Source organism: Suricata suricatta, chromosome 5 (assembly GCF_006229205.1).
Source record: "Suricata suricatta isolate VVHF042 chromosome 5, meerkat_22Aug2017_6uvM2_HiC, whole genome shotgun sequence".
Taxonomy (NCBI): Eukaryota; Metazoa; Chordata; class Mammalia; order Carnivora; family Herpestidae; genus Suricata; species Suricata suricatta.
In genome coordinates, this window is record NC_043704.1 from 7,756,560 (window position 1) to 7,769,841 (window position 13,282).

Below are 13,282 nucleotides of genomic sequence, written 5' to 3' on the forward strand. Positions count from 1 at the left end.
CTCTGGCCTGAGGTGGGACCAGGTCCCCTGCGGCTAGAGGCTGGGAGTCCCCCCCTAGGTCCTGCCCTCACCCCTGCTGGAGCTGGGGACCGTCTCCTCACCTCGTCATCCTCTGCACCTGTGGGAGAAGTGCTCCTGGCTGGTTCCTTGCTGGTGCCCAGGGCACCTGCTTCCTGGGCATGAGAGCAAGCGGTCTTTCCTCTGTTTACAGGTCACACGCACACGCTTTTGCTTTTCACTTATTTATCTAAAAACAATTTAAAAATTTTTCAATTCTATCCTTACATTTTCAGGCATTCAAGAAACAACCCAAAGAGCCTAGATTCTGCATCATGGTGTGTGTGTGTGTGTGTGTGTGTGTGTGTGTGCGCGCACATGCCCACGTGCACTGGTGCATGTGAGTGTGCTTGCCATCCAGAGAAATCTTTTTATCTTGACTGCATAAAGTGTATAAATGTTCAACAAATAGAATCTTAAAACCACAAAGATTAAGAAAAAATGACAGAACAAGAAAGAAATGGTTGCAAATTCTTAAGTTCTCCAATGTATAAATTTAGGAGAAAATGAATCCTATGAATTCAGGGTCACATGTAAACGTAGGGCTAAGATACAGACTTGGGACTGTGCTAACAGCGATTTTATGCAAGTTTGAGTGGGAGGTTGTTTACATTTTTTCCTCATTGTTTTTAAAACCAACCGAACGTTATTCGCGTAAATATTGGGTGACTTCCGCAGATTTGTGACCCTCCTCCTAGCGCAGGGAAGGGGTCTTGTTTGGAACGTCTCGATCCGTGTCAGCCTTAGGGAATGTTTTAAGTACTAGTGATGTCGACTTACACCCAAAGCATCACTTACAGATTCTACAGTGTCTGAGGGGAGCGGACGCGCTCGTGAGAGTTCACGAGGCCGTGTTTGTCCGGTGCCGCGGTGACGCTCCCTGCCCCCGAGTAAGGGCATCAGCGCAGTGACACCAGCGCAAGGACCTGTCCCAGAAACACCTGCAGACGCTGTGCTGGCCCCGTTCATCTCTTAGCTCCTCCGGCTTTCTCTCGGTGGACACAGCTGCCACCAGCTGCTCTCGGTTCTGTCCCAATGGACGAGGACCTCCTGGTGACAGTAGCGGGAGTGTCTCCCCAGCTCTTGGCCCACGTCCTGGGCCAGGATCTTGTAGAGGGTGTGAAGCTGGTATGTGCAGGTCAAGCCTCCGTACAGGTTGGCCACTTTCTTCTTGATTTCCAAGCACTGCGCTTCCTCCTGAAACAACTTCCAAAGTCTCTGCAGGGTGTGTCCCTTGGGTGTGTCCTTGGATGCGCCCTGCGCCTTCTGATGTTTGAGCTCCAGCTGCCGAGTCTCGCTCTCAAGCTGGGAGTTTTCACGCTGCAGGAAGCTTCTTGGGTTCGGAGACTGTTCCTCTGTCTTGTCAGCTCTGCGGCCACTTGCCTTTCTTCCCACAGGGGCATGGCTCTGTCTCGGTGTCCCCCCTTGGGACTCCGAGGGGACACACTGATGCCAGCATCACCGGTGACGCCCTTCAGATCAACGTGTGCTCGCTGGAGGGGACCCTGCCTCCCCCAGCTCCCGGAGGCCCTGCGGTCTCCGAAGGTCAGGGCACCGGATGGCTTGTAGCAGGTGTGCGGCTCCGGACAGTGACCGGCTGGCTTGCTCCTTCGGGGCCTGCACCACAGTGCCTTCGCCTCCTCCAGCCTTTCTTTCCCTTCCCTTTCCTGCCGTCTCTGCCTCCATCTTGAAGTTTCTTGGTTGAGCATTTCTGGACTTTCTGGACAATGAGCGTTTTCACTCAAGTTCTCTGTTATTTTCTTCCGACGTCCTTCTCCGTGCTTCTCTGATCCCCTTAAGAGGGCTTTTTCATCTGTGACCTGGGGAGGTTGAGGAGGCTGGCTCTTCTGTGCGGTTTTCAGAACGTCAGCAGTGCCCCGAAGTGACGTCCTGCTCCGGTTTACGTTCACTGCTGACAGGCACGGGATGTGTGACCTGAGGAGCCGGCCTCCCCCCAGGTGGCCCGGGGGGCTGGGCCAGCGTCCTCACCATGTTCTCCAGACTCCACTGTGGGCTGAACACCCTGTGCCCAGTGTCTTCACCCTTTTCGGAGTGTGTTGTCTCTTCACTATCAGAACCAGCATCGCCCAGGGAAACACAGGGTGCCTCAAGCTTCCAGAAACCACCAGCCCTGCCCCGCACAGGACCAGCTGCGAGGTGGATCCCACGGCCAATGGCGGGCCCCACATAGGGCTCCATGGCTCTGCCTCCAAGCACAGGGCCGCCCCTGAGGGCCAGAGTCCTGGGGTTTACAGCCGACCACTCGGAACCCAGGGAGGAATTCCATCTCTATGGTAAACAGGTTCCTGGCAACCTGGGCAGATCACTTGGGCTGGGGGAGGGGAGGCCAACCAGGTTCTAGAAAACAGGTCTGCCTAACTTTGCTGAAGTAGAACGCAGTCCCTTTATACCAGCAGTCGGGGAGGCAGGAAGGGCCGATCTCAGCCTGGGGCTCGGCCTCTCTGGGCCCACCCGGCCCTACAGCAAACCTCGGGGGTCAACACAGGGCCAGGCAGGGTCCCTTTCTGTGCACAAGGGAAGTCAGGGCTGAGTGTCAGGTTCCCACGAGAGGCCCATTCTCTGGACTCTGTTCCAGGGACTCCTGGTCCTGCCCCACAAAAGTCCCAAGGATCTCTCTCCTCTGAGGCTCCCTCCCTCCTTTGTGTGGTCCCCGTGAGCAGGCAGGTCACTCTGGGTCTATCCCCAAAATGACTAAAAGACCAGGATTCCAATCCTAACCCCTGGGGAGGAGTCAGGAACTGGTGGGTCTTACAGCATCACGGATTTTTTGCGGCTGGCCTGTCCTTGCCCAATCCAGGTGTTCCTGTGAGGGGTGACGCTGCTACAGGGTGACCCAGTGACCGTTTTTTTCCCTCGTGTGGCCTCCATCCACAGCCCATGTCTCCCACAATGTCCAGGGGAGGGTCCCCAGTCCAGAGAGTCACCTTTGGTAGTGAGCCTCTGGGGAGGGGACAGGCCCTCCTTCCGCTCAGTTTGCCACCTTTTATGTCATGAAGGCACAGGTGGCTCTCCCAGGATCTCCCTGGCAGAGCCCGGCTCCGAGTGCCTTGTCCGTCCCCTGGGACTCTGCCGGGAGGCGCTGCCCCCCACCTCTTCATCTGAGAGGGAAGAGAGGGAAGTCAATGAGGCAGGTCAGGTGTCCTGAGGGGCTCCAAGTTCAGGCTGCGGGGGCCCCCGGGATGGACACAACAGCCGCTCTGAGCAGGTTTGGTGATGAGGAAGGAGGTGGCCCATGGTCTGAAGTGAGAGCTGTTTCCTTGTGATTTTTAATTAGACTTTATTGTTTAAATATCTATGGATTTATTTTGAGAGAGGGAGAGAGTGAGAAAGAGAGTGAGCACTTGCGCATGATTGGGGAGGGACAGAGGGATGGTGGAGAGAAAGAGAGAGAGAGAGAGAGAGAGAGAGCATCCCAAGAATGTTCTGTGTTGTCAGCACAGGGTCTGACTCAGGTCTGGATCCCACAAACCATGAGATCTTGACCTGAGCCAAAATCAACAGTCGGACTCGAACCAGCTGAGCCACCTGGTGCCCTTAGACTTTTTTTTTTTTTAAAGCAATTTTAGGTTGGAAGAAAAATGGAATGGAACGCACGGAGAATTCATATATACATCCTGACCTCCCCCATCAAGACCCCTACCGTTGACAACTGGCATTAGTGGAGTATATCCAGCACTAGTGATGAGCCAGTGTGTGTGTGTTATTGTTACCAGCTGAAGTCCGTAGTTGACGTTAGGAGTCACTCTCTGGGTTGTGCATTCTACGGTGTTGGACAAGCGCACCCTGTCGTGAATGTACTGTTCCAGAGCCTGCAGAATAGTTTCGCTGCCCCGAAGATTCCCCAGTGCTCCCCCTACTCACTCCTCCCTCCCTCCCCCTGAGCCCCTGGGCATTTTCTTCGCTCTGTATTCAGCTTGTGTGCCATTAATACAGTGACCCCAGCTTTTTAAAATTACTGGTACTGTGGTATATCTTTTTCCATCCCTGTACTCTTAATCTGAGTCTTTATAATTAAAGTTTCTTGTAAATAACATAGTTAGGTCTTGTGTGTGTGTGTGTGTGTGTGTGTGTGTGTGTGTGTGTGTATCCATTCAGACAGTCTCTGTCTTTTAATTCATATATTTAGTCCATTAACATTTAAAGTGATTATTGTTGTATGTGGGTTAACACCTATCACATTTCTGACTTTTCCTTTGTTACACTTGTTCTGTTTCTTTTTGTTTTTAACTCCTTTTCTTCATTATGTGGTTTTAGTTGAAAAGTTTATAGGATTTTGTTCTATCTTCTCTCTTAGAATCATACTTCTTTAAAAACTTGTAGTAGTTGGGGCATCTGGGTGGCTTAGTTAAGCATCTGACTCTCAATCTCGGCTCACATCATGACCTCATAGTTCTTGAGTTCAAGCCCTGCACCAGGTTCTACGCTCAGAGCCTGCTTGGGATTCTGTCTCTCCTTCTCTCTGCCCCTCCCCTGCTTGTGCTCTCTCTCTCTCTCTCTCAAAATAAAAATAAATAAACTTTAAAAACTTAAAAGTTTCCCTTGAATTTGTAGCGTACCTCTACAACTGGCCCAAGTCTGCGTGCAGGACTAGCATCCCCAGGTCCACTGCTGCTGGTTTTAACCTCTTTCGTGTGGCGAGATGTTTTGGGTTGAACTACATTCTTGCAGAATTCAAATATTGAAGTCCTCCCCCCAGGACCTCAGAACGTGACCTTATTTATAGATGGAGAGTTTGCAAAGGTCATCAAGTTAACATAATGGGCCCTGATCCCATGGGACTGTGTCCTCGTAGGAGAGGAAAGGTGGATACGGACGCACGGGGCGAGAAGGCAATATGAAGACAGAGGGGACGATGGCCAGCTGATGGCCAGCTGCAAGACAGGAAGCAAGGCCCCGAGCAGGTTCTTCCCCACAGTCCTCCGAAGGGAATCTTGCCCCCAACACCCTGCTTTGGGACTTCTGTCCTCCCGAAGTGTGAGACGATAAATTTACGTTGTTTGAGCTTGCCAGTGTGTGTATTGTGTGACAGCAGCCCCAGGAAGCTGATAGAGAAGAGCCGTGGTCACCAACAGAAAGAGGGACTGAGACGGAGGCAAGCAAAGGGCTGTGTGTGCGTGTGAGTGTGAGCGTGCATGTATGTGTGCACAGTGCACACGACTGACTGTGTGCGCACACAAGTGAGAGAATGTGTGCCTTGTGTGTGTGTACATGTGTTTGTGCGAGGATGCGTGTAAGTATGACTGTGTGTGCACACACGTGCTCTGAAGATCATCTTATTCCCACCTGCAGGGCTGAACGCAGAGACATTTCAGTGAACTCGTGGGCCCCCAACACCTACCCTGGCGCCCCGCAAGGTCGATTCCTTGTCACCTCTTGTTGCGAAGCCTCTGCTGTCACGCATGGCTATTGGATAAACTCCAGCCACCTGTGCAAGTGGAGCCCTGGGACCAGGCCTTTGTTCCAGATGGAACTCACATGCTCTTACCGTCTCTACTCCTGGGCTCCTTCACCTGAGTGGCTCCTAGAAAATCACAGAGTGTCTGGCTTTCAGTGATCTTATACCCAGTGGTTGACACTTAAGAGCTGCTTTGAATGAATGCTTGGGAGAGGGGCGAATACAAAAATGAAGGAATAAAACTTAACTAAACTGTTGGAGCTCCCCTTGGGGAGTATTGTGGGGTTCATACATTGCTTGGGAAAACAGAAGCCCAGACTCGTAAATTTGATCGAAAATACTAGTCTGGCTGCTCAAGAACTGAAAACTATGACCAAGGTGCTGTGTCCTGGAGATACTAGACTGGCTTCACCCCCAGGGTGGGGAGGCTAAGGACACCTCCACCACTGATGGCAATGCCTGGGACAGATGGGCAGATGATGGTGACAGTGTTGAGAGCCTGTCCAGCCCCTCAGCTGAGGCGGGAGTGGCTCTGGCTCCAAGCCCTGGAGGCCTCGACTACCCCCAAGCTGGAGTCCACAATGATGACACAGATCAGGAGCAACTGCTAAGTTCAGAGAGTCCCCTCCAATTTGAAAACAGGGCTCTTACCTCTCCAAGCCTCAGTTCCCGCATCTGGAAAATGAACATAATGAAACTGACCTCCCAGAATCCCAGGGAGATGATGCAATGCTACTGTATTACACAATTGTTAATTACACATTTGTACGGTGATGAAAAACCACCTCTTCCTTAGCCAATTTGGTGGAGTTTACCAGCAAATGGAGAAGGTGTTTCTCATGGACTGTACATGGAGATGGACCACAGCTGATGCACACACAGTCTTCTTGCCTGAGACCTCATGTTCTTAGTACACCTGTTGTCCCCAGCGTCTTCAGGGGATGTCCTCCCCCAGCCAATCCGGGCTATGGGCTCCCACGCCTGCAGACACACATGTGTGTTGAGTCCTGGCTATCTGTTTGGAGAGCAAGAGACCATAGACACGGAAACTGCCAATGGGGGACAGAGTTGGCAAGCCTGGGCTATCTTGCCACTGAACATGACTTTGGGAGGCAAGGAGGGGGCCGTTACTCATAGCACATGGACAAAGACTATGTCAATCCCAGTTCTGAAGGTGTGTGAGGACACAGCTCTGACCAAAAATGGTATTTCCCTTAGTGTCAGATTTCAAGAAGAATCACATGTCCAAACCCTGCCCAGGAGTTTCAAAAGAATTATGCAATAAAGGGGTTCCCCCTTCTCTGCATTGAGCCTCACCCATTTGTGCAGCTCTTGCAGAAAAGACAAATTAACATCTGGCCCAGATTACGGGATTCACGCATCTGCCCAAACTACACCAGCCGTAACCAGCTGCTGCGTGTGTGAGGACTGTGTGTCCTTTGGGTGGGAGGCTCATGGATAATTTTAAAATTCAAATCAAGGGCTCAGCACTGTGTTCAGAACAGAACAGAAGGAGGAACTGGCAGGTTGGGGGAGCCCCCGGGGAGGATTTATGACGATTTAAACAAAACGCCGCCTGCTTATCATGGCAAGAGAACAGCATCTGGAAACGAAAGACCGAAGTCTGAGTCCTGATGGAATTAAATGCCAGCTTTATCGCTGAACTCTGCAGCCTGGGTTTCTTCTTATGAAAACAGAGACATGGTTGGTGGTCAGGAACCGTATGTTCTTTGCAGACCCCTGCTGGACAGCTTTATTCATGACTCAAATGGAGGACCCCCCCCCAAGTCACTGACTTCCCACAATCTTAGATGACAGATTCACCCACCCATGACCACCCAGTGACCCCACTTTATGGAGGGGAAACTGAGGCACCATGTAATGAAGTCACATGCCCAAGGTCATGCAGCCATACATGAACAGCTGGGTGAGAACCATAACCCAAGGGCAAGGCCAAAACATGACAAACTCCACTGCCAACTTGCTTGATGTTTCCAAAGGGGTGATGAGACAGGTTACTGCCCCCCAACCCACCCTCGTCCCTCTCCACCCACTCTGGACCCCACATTCTGCACTTCACACACTCAATGGAGCAGCCCCTTCAGGCTCCGAATCCTTATCGCTTTGAGTGTCCATCATTTGCAGACCTGAGGCCCTCTCGGGCCACTGTATGGGGAAGAACAAAGACACGGGGTGGGCTGAGTGAAGTTTGCTCCTTCATCCACCGTGTGGAAAAGCTGGGAGACAGGCCATATGGATCTCACCTCTTCATGACCTGTTTTGACAATGTTAAGAAAAAGAAACTTGAAATGTGAAACGTACGGCATCAACAAAAGATTTAGAGGGGGAGTTGGGTGGTGCAGTCAGTTAAGCGTCCAACTATAGGTCTCAGCTTGGGTCATGATCTCATGGTTCTTGAGATTGAGCCCCATATTGGGCTCTGTGCTGATGGTGTGGAGCCTGCTTGGGCTTCTGTCTCTCCTTCTCTCTGCCCCTCCCCCATTTGTGCTCTCTCTCTCTCTCTCTCTCTCTCTAACTCTCTCAAAATAAATAAATAAATTTTAAAAAGAGAGAACTGGAGTGACACATGGAAAAGAACAAAGAGTGAAGGATGGTAGGAGGACTTCGAGAATATCCATTTCACCTTAGGTGAGTGAACTTTTCCTTATGTAGAACATTAGATAATCCTTTTTGTGTTACATAAAACTGCTCATCCTAACTGGCTATGAAAGGGGAAGATTGGAAGGATGGCCTGCACGGCTTTCTAGAAGAGTTCTCAAAGTAAGGTCCATAGACACCTGTGGGGCTCTGACACCCTTTCAAGGGATCCTATGCAAAGGCAAACGTGGGCAAAATGGCAGCCATCACTACATTCTTCATCACCATGTACTGGTAAGAAAAAAAATACCAGTTCCATTTAAAAATGTCCATGATAAAACAGTAAAAAGCAACTTTATTAATAAGAGAATACACATCTTTCCAACTGCTGGGCAACAGAGAGTACACACGAAGAACTGCTGCATGCTTAGGTAGGTGGCTGCCCTGGGGAAGGCATTCAGACATTTATGTGAGTTGCAAGCTAAACTAACTACTTTATACATGGGCGCCATTTTTACCTACAAGAACAACAGACAAGTTATGTTTATTCTGACTTGGGTATCTGACAGGCATTTCCTCACAAGTAAATGAAATGAGTCTGTCATTTCAAAAAAACAATGTAGACTGTTTGTTGCCAATGATAAAAGTTGAACTTTCAAGTGAAAATCTGAAATTTTGAAAATTTACATCTGCCACTCTGAGCTTGATGGATTCCTGATACTTTTCTGGTGAGACTGGTGATGATGGTAATTCATGTGATTGTTTGATATTAGATGTTGAAATGTGTCAACATTTTGAAGCAATATATTCCAAATGACTAATGTGTGATGTTACAAAATCACACATGGGTAAATGATGTATTCAAAGTGCAAGACAGACCAGTGGAGTTTATTGTAATCATGGGAAAGTTTATTGATATGGTTTCATATTCCAACTGCAATAAACCTTTAAGAAACTTCCATTTGCCAGGTTAGGTTTAGTATAAACTATCCACAATTATCCTAAACATCTCCCAAATACTCCTCTGTTCCAATTACATATCTGTGTGAGGCCTGATTTCCTTCAAAATATCTTGCAAGAGACAAAATGCAGAAGATAAGAACCCAGCTCTCTTCAACCAGACATCCAAGAAGTTTGAAGACATGTAAAACAATGCCATACTGCCTTTTTTCTGGAAAAGTTGTTTTTCATAACAGTGTTAATGTTATTTTAAGAAAGGATTGTATTGTAGAGTTTGTTCTAATTTCTAATATGGTGAACACAGATGACAGTGGTGTTCTGGTATATGTTTTAACAACCAGCTCCTTGAGGGGCTTTGAGGGGAGCCCTGATTGGTGGTGTCCGCTGATTTCCATGGTATAAATACTCTCATCCCGACTACAGTCAAGGTCCCCATATGTCATTGATGCAAAGTTGGGAGGGGACCTGCTCTCTCCAGCCTGTGGTAAGGGAGCTCCAGCACTTCACTGATTATAACCCATCTGTTTGGTGGCATCCTAACTTTTTTTTTTTTTCCGAGAGGGAGAGAATCCGAAGCAAGCTCTGTGCTGTCAGCACAGAGCCCGACTCTGGGTTTGATCTCACAAACCATGAGATCATGACCTGAGCCGCAATGAAAAGTCAGATACTCAACAGACCGAGCCACCCAGGTGTCCCTCTCCTCACTAGCTCTGAAACATGCTTGGGAACAGGCATCCCAGGACCATCACCCCAACCTCAGTCAGCTCAGCAACATCAGGCACCCTGCAGAAAGCCCTGGAGACTGCACCCTCACATTCCTCACAGCAGCATCCTACCATCCCTTCTGTTCCCTCGGCCGACCCCTTGGCAAAGACAAGACACCCGGATCTTTCCATTTTAACCCCTGCTTAAAAGAACTTTTTGCTTTAAGCAAACACATTCCAGGGATTCCTTCAGGAAGAGCTCACAGTTGGCTATGATTTGGTCATGATTTAATAGGTGACCAGTATGTAAAATCAGTTAAACGGACATTTGATTCTCAAGAGGTGGAAAGCTGCCGAGAGGACAATGGATGGGGCTCAGTATCCTCAGGCCACCTCCCCTCATCCCGTCGGGACAGGGAGAATCAGGACCCTTACCAGGAGGCGTATTTATAAACAAAATACTTTATTATTTGAGAGAGAAAAGGCCAGATTACAAAATCTTTATACTTCAGTTCTGTTCCTGACCACACCAAAGGTTTATAATGGACTTTGGTCTCTGTAACTAAGGTTGAACCACACAAAACTGCCTCCTTTGTAAGCTAAAAAAATCAAATATTGGCAATTTCACCTAGTTCAACCCCATATAAAATGAGCCAGGGGCTAAGATCCCCTTTGGCAGAAGGATGTTCCCAGTCACAAGTCTGTTGACGTTATAAACAGATGTCTGAGCAATAAACACGTCCCGCTTGAGGAAAACATCCTGTGCTTAAAGACGCTGGAAACGGTCTTGTGTGGGTACTTCAACTGAGTCCCCCAGTACCGGTACTGAGACTCAGTCTACCAGTGCAGGTACTGAGACTGAGTCCCCCAGCTCTGGTACTGAGTCTCCCAGCTCTGGTACTGAGACTGAGTCTCCCAGTTCCAGTACTGAGACCCCCAGATCCACTACTGAGACCAAGTCCTCCAGTTCCACTACTGAGACTGACTCCTCCAGCTCCAGTAACGAGACTGAGTACCCCAGCTCTGGTACTGAGACTGAGTACCCCAGCGCCAGCATTGCTCTCTGCCCCTGCCACCCAGTCTCACAGTCTCATTACATGGATGGTCTTTTCTCTGCGGACGTCAGCCACTGCTCCAAGTGGCCTCTCACATTGCGAGTGAAGCCTGTAAGGCTCTGAAACCAGGTCGACTTGATCACTTACAAGCGTCCCGACTGCACTTGGACTCAGGTGCTCCTTCGAAAACAACCACAAAAGTCTCCATCGTGAGCAAAACATTTCTGCAAGTTGACCCCTCCGGGGGATTCTCCTTCCCATTTTCTGTGCCCTCTCTTTGCCTCTGGGCCTTCGGCTTCCAGGAAAATAGGAACAAAGGACCGAGCAGAAAGGAACAACCTCATGTCCAGACAGCCCGCAGCCGGACAGGTGAGCAAGGCCAGGAGAAATCGTGTTTCGTTCATGACCAAGAGACTTCGTGACGGTCCCCCCGCCACCACCGGCCCCAGCCGTCAGCTCTGTACAATATGTTTAAGTTTACATGGCGTGCAGATAAAAATAGAGCTTTCTTACAAATTACATTTTTTTCCAGTGAATTGCTTCTGCAGTAAAAATAGCTGCTGCATAAATCCCTCCTGATCTCTGAAAAGGAGCCACATATTTCCAAAAATAGCATTCTTATTTTAATCATACAGAATAATTTGGGGCACAGAGGTGGAGCCTGGGAAGGAAACGGTTGGTCAGGGGAGGTTAGATGTTGGGGAAACACAGTCGAACTAAAAAATAAAATAAGTTTTGCGTATAAACTGATTTAAAGGCATGCACAGAAATGGAAAACATATGCCATTTGTCAAGAAAAATACTGCTTTATAGCTTTTACATTACAATTAAGGAGAAAGCGGAGGCTAAACACGCCTCTGGATAATAACATTAAGTGTTTCTATAAAAATTCCCAAATGTACAAAGTCCTTGCCGGATAATAATCCGGGCAGAGCAAAACACAAACAAGGAACTGACCCTCTTCGAACTTACACCTGTAGGCACAGTAAATGGAAATAATACACATCTTTACAACTCCTTCGTCTGGCCGGGCAGACACGGCGTTCGCAGAAGGCTCTTGGAAAGCAGAGGAAACGCTGGGCATCTGCCCTGTCGTTTCACATCCGCTTACAGAAGCATCTTAAATTACAATATACAGTTTTTGTTAAATAGGGCCGTTAGAGGACTTGGACCACAACGATAAGATTATAGTCATATACAGACTAACTTCTGAAACAGCGCCTCGGTCTCCCTGCGCCGCCCGGTGTGTCTCTCTGAGCCGAACGGACTACTTCTGCCTTTGTGGCTCCTGGCTGCCAAAGGCGAAACGCAAATGCCGGAAAAAACAACAACAAAGCAAACCCCAAAATGCCCCAAAAACAGGCTCGCTCCTTGGAGCCTCTCTGGGAGCCGGAACGTCCCTGTCACCCGGCCTGCGGGCCGCTTCTTTCTCAGCCGTTCTAACGTTAATATCATCATAAACAGCGTCTTCCAAGTCAGCAGGCTTTACAAGCAAGAAACCGCGCTTTTTGATGTGGAAAACCCGCGGTTTCAGATGAAATAAGGCCACTGCTTCACGGCGACTCTCCCGGACGCGATCAAGGCCGCCTGTCAGGGTCCTGGGGGGGGGGTCCACGGGGCCTCAGTCCTCCGTGTCGGGCTGGACGCCCAGGATGGCGTGCAGTTCCTCGGGGGTGAAGCCCAGCAGGTGCTGGAGGTCGCACACGAAGCGGTACACGTAGCGCTTGCCCGACGTCTTGTGGATGATGTTCTTGTCATAGTAGTAGCGCAGGCCGCGGCTCAGCTTCTCGTAGTTCATTTTGGGCTTGTTCTTCCGCTTTCCCCACCGGCGGGCCACCTGCAGCGGACGTGGGTGGAAGAGGTCAGGGTGGCCAACAAAGAAGAGGCGGGGCCCTAGGCGGGTGCTCGTGCCCACTTACTCGAAGAGAACTTGACCACCCCACAGGAGCCCTGGGGGAGGGGCACGCTCTGTTTCAGTGCATGTGCCAGGGCACCGTGCCCGGAGGGCCCCCACCTGCAGCCTGAAGCCAAAGGTTCATGGTCAGGCGGCCCTGACGCAAGGAAAGTGCTGTGTCCCCTCCACCTCCTGGGTTCCTATTCCAGGCACCACAGCCAACAGCTGCCGGGTGCGGCTCTGAGCCACGTGACAGCATGCATTCCTCCTTGTTTCTTTGCACTTGACTGCTGCCAGAGATCATGGGCTTCTCTAACACTGGCCTGCAGTGTGTGTGTGTGTTGCGGCGGGGGGGGGGGGGGGGGGGGGGGGGGGGGGGGGGGGGGGGGGGGGGGGCGGTCTTGGACCTGCCCTCGGCCTCCTCGTGCAGGGGGGCTGGCACAGCTCTGCCCAGCTCAGCTGATGCCGCGCACAGAGCCCAGACGACCAGCACGGGGCTGCTGGAGGCCCGCTCCCCACCAGGGGGACAAGATAAACGCCCCACCGCATTTTCAGGTGGTTCAGGAGAGACCTTCAGTTTACCGCTTGTGCCTTTTTA

General features: G+C 50.2%; 1 protein-coding gene across 1 annotated transcript in view; it reads right to left on the minus strand.

Moving 5' to 3' along the window:
• Nucleotides 1–10,179: 10,179 nt before the first annotated feature.
• The window catches only part of ETS2 (ETS proto-oncogene 2, transcription factor), a 35,462-nt gene continuing 32,359 nt past the window's right edge, over nt 10,180–13,282 (minus strand). The window contains exon 6 of the mRNA XM_029938657.1: nt 10,180–12,627. Within this exon, the coding sequence (XP_029794517.1) occupies nt 12,412–12,627 (216 nt within the window). The 3' untranslated portion in view covers nt 10,180–12,411. The remainder of the gene's footprint in view (nt 12,628–13,282) is intronic.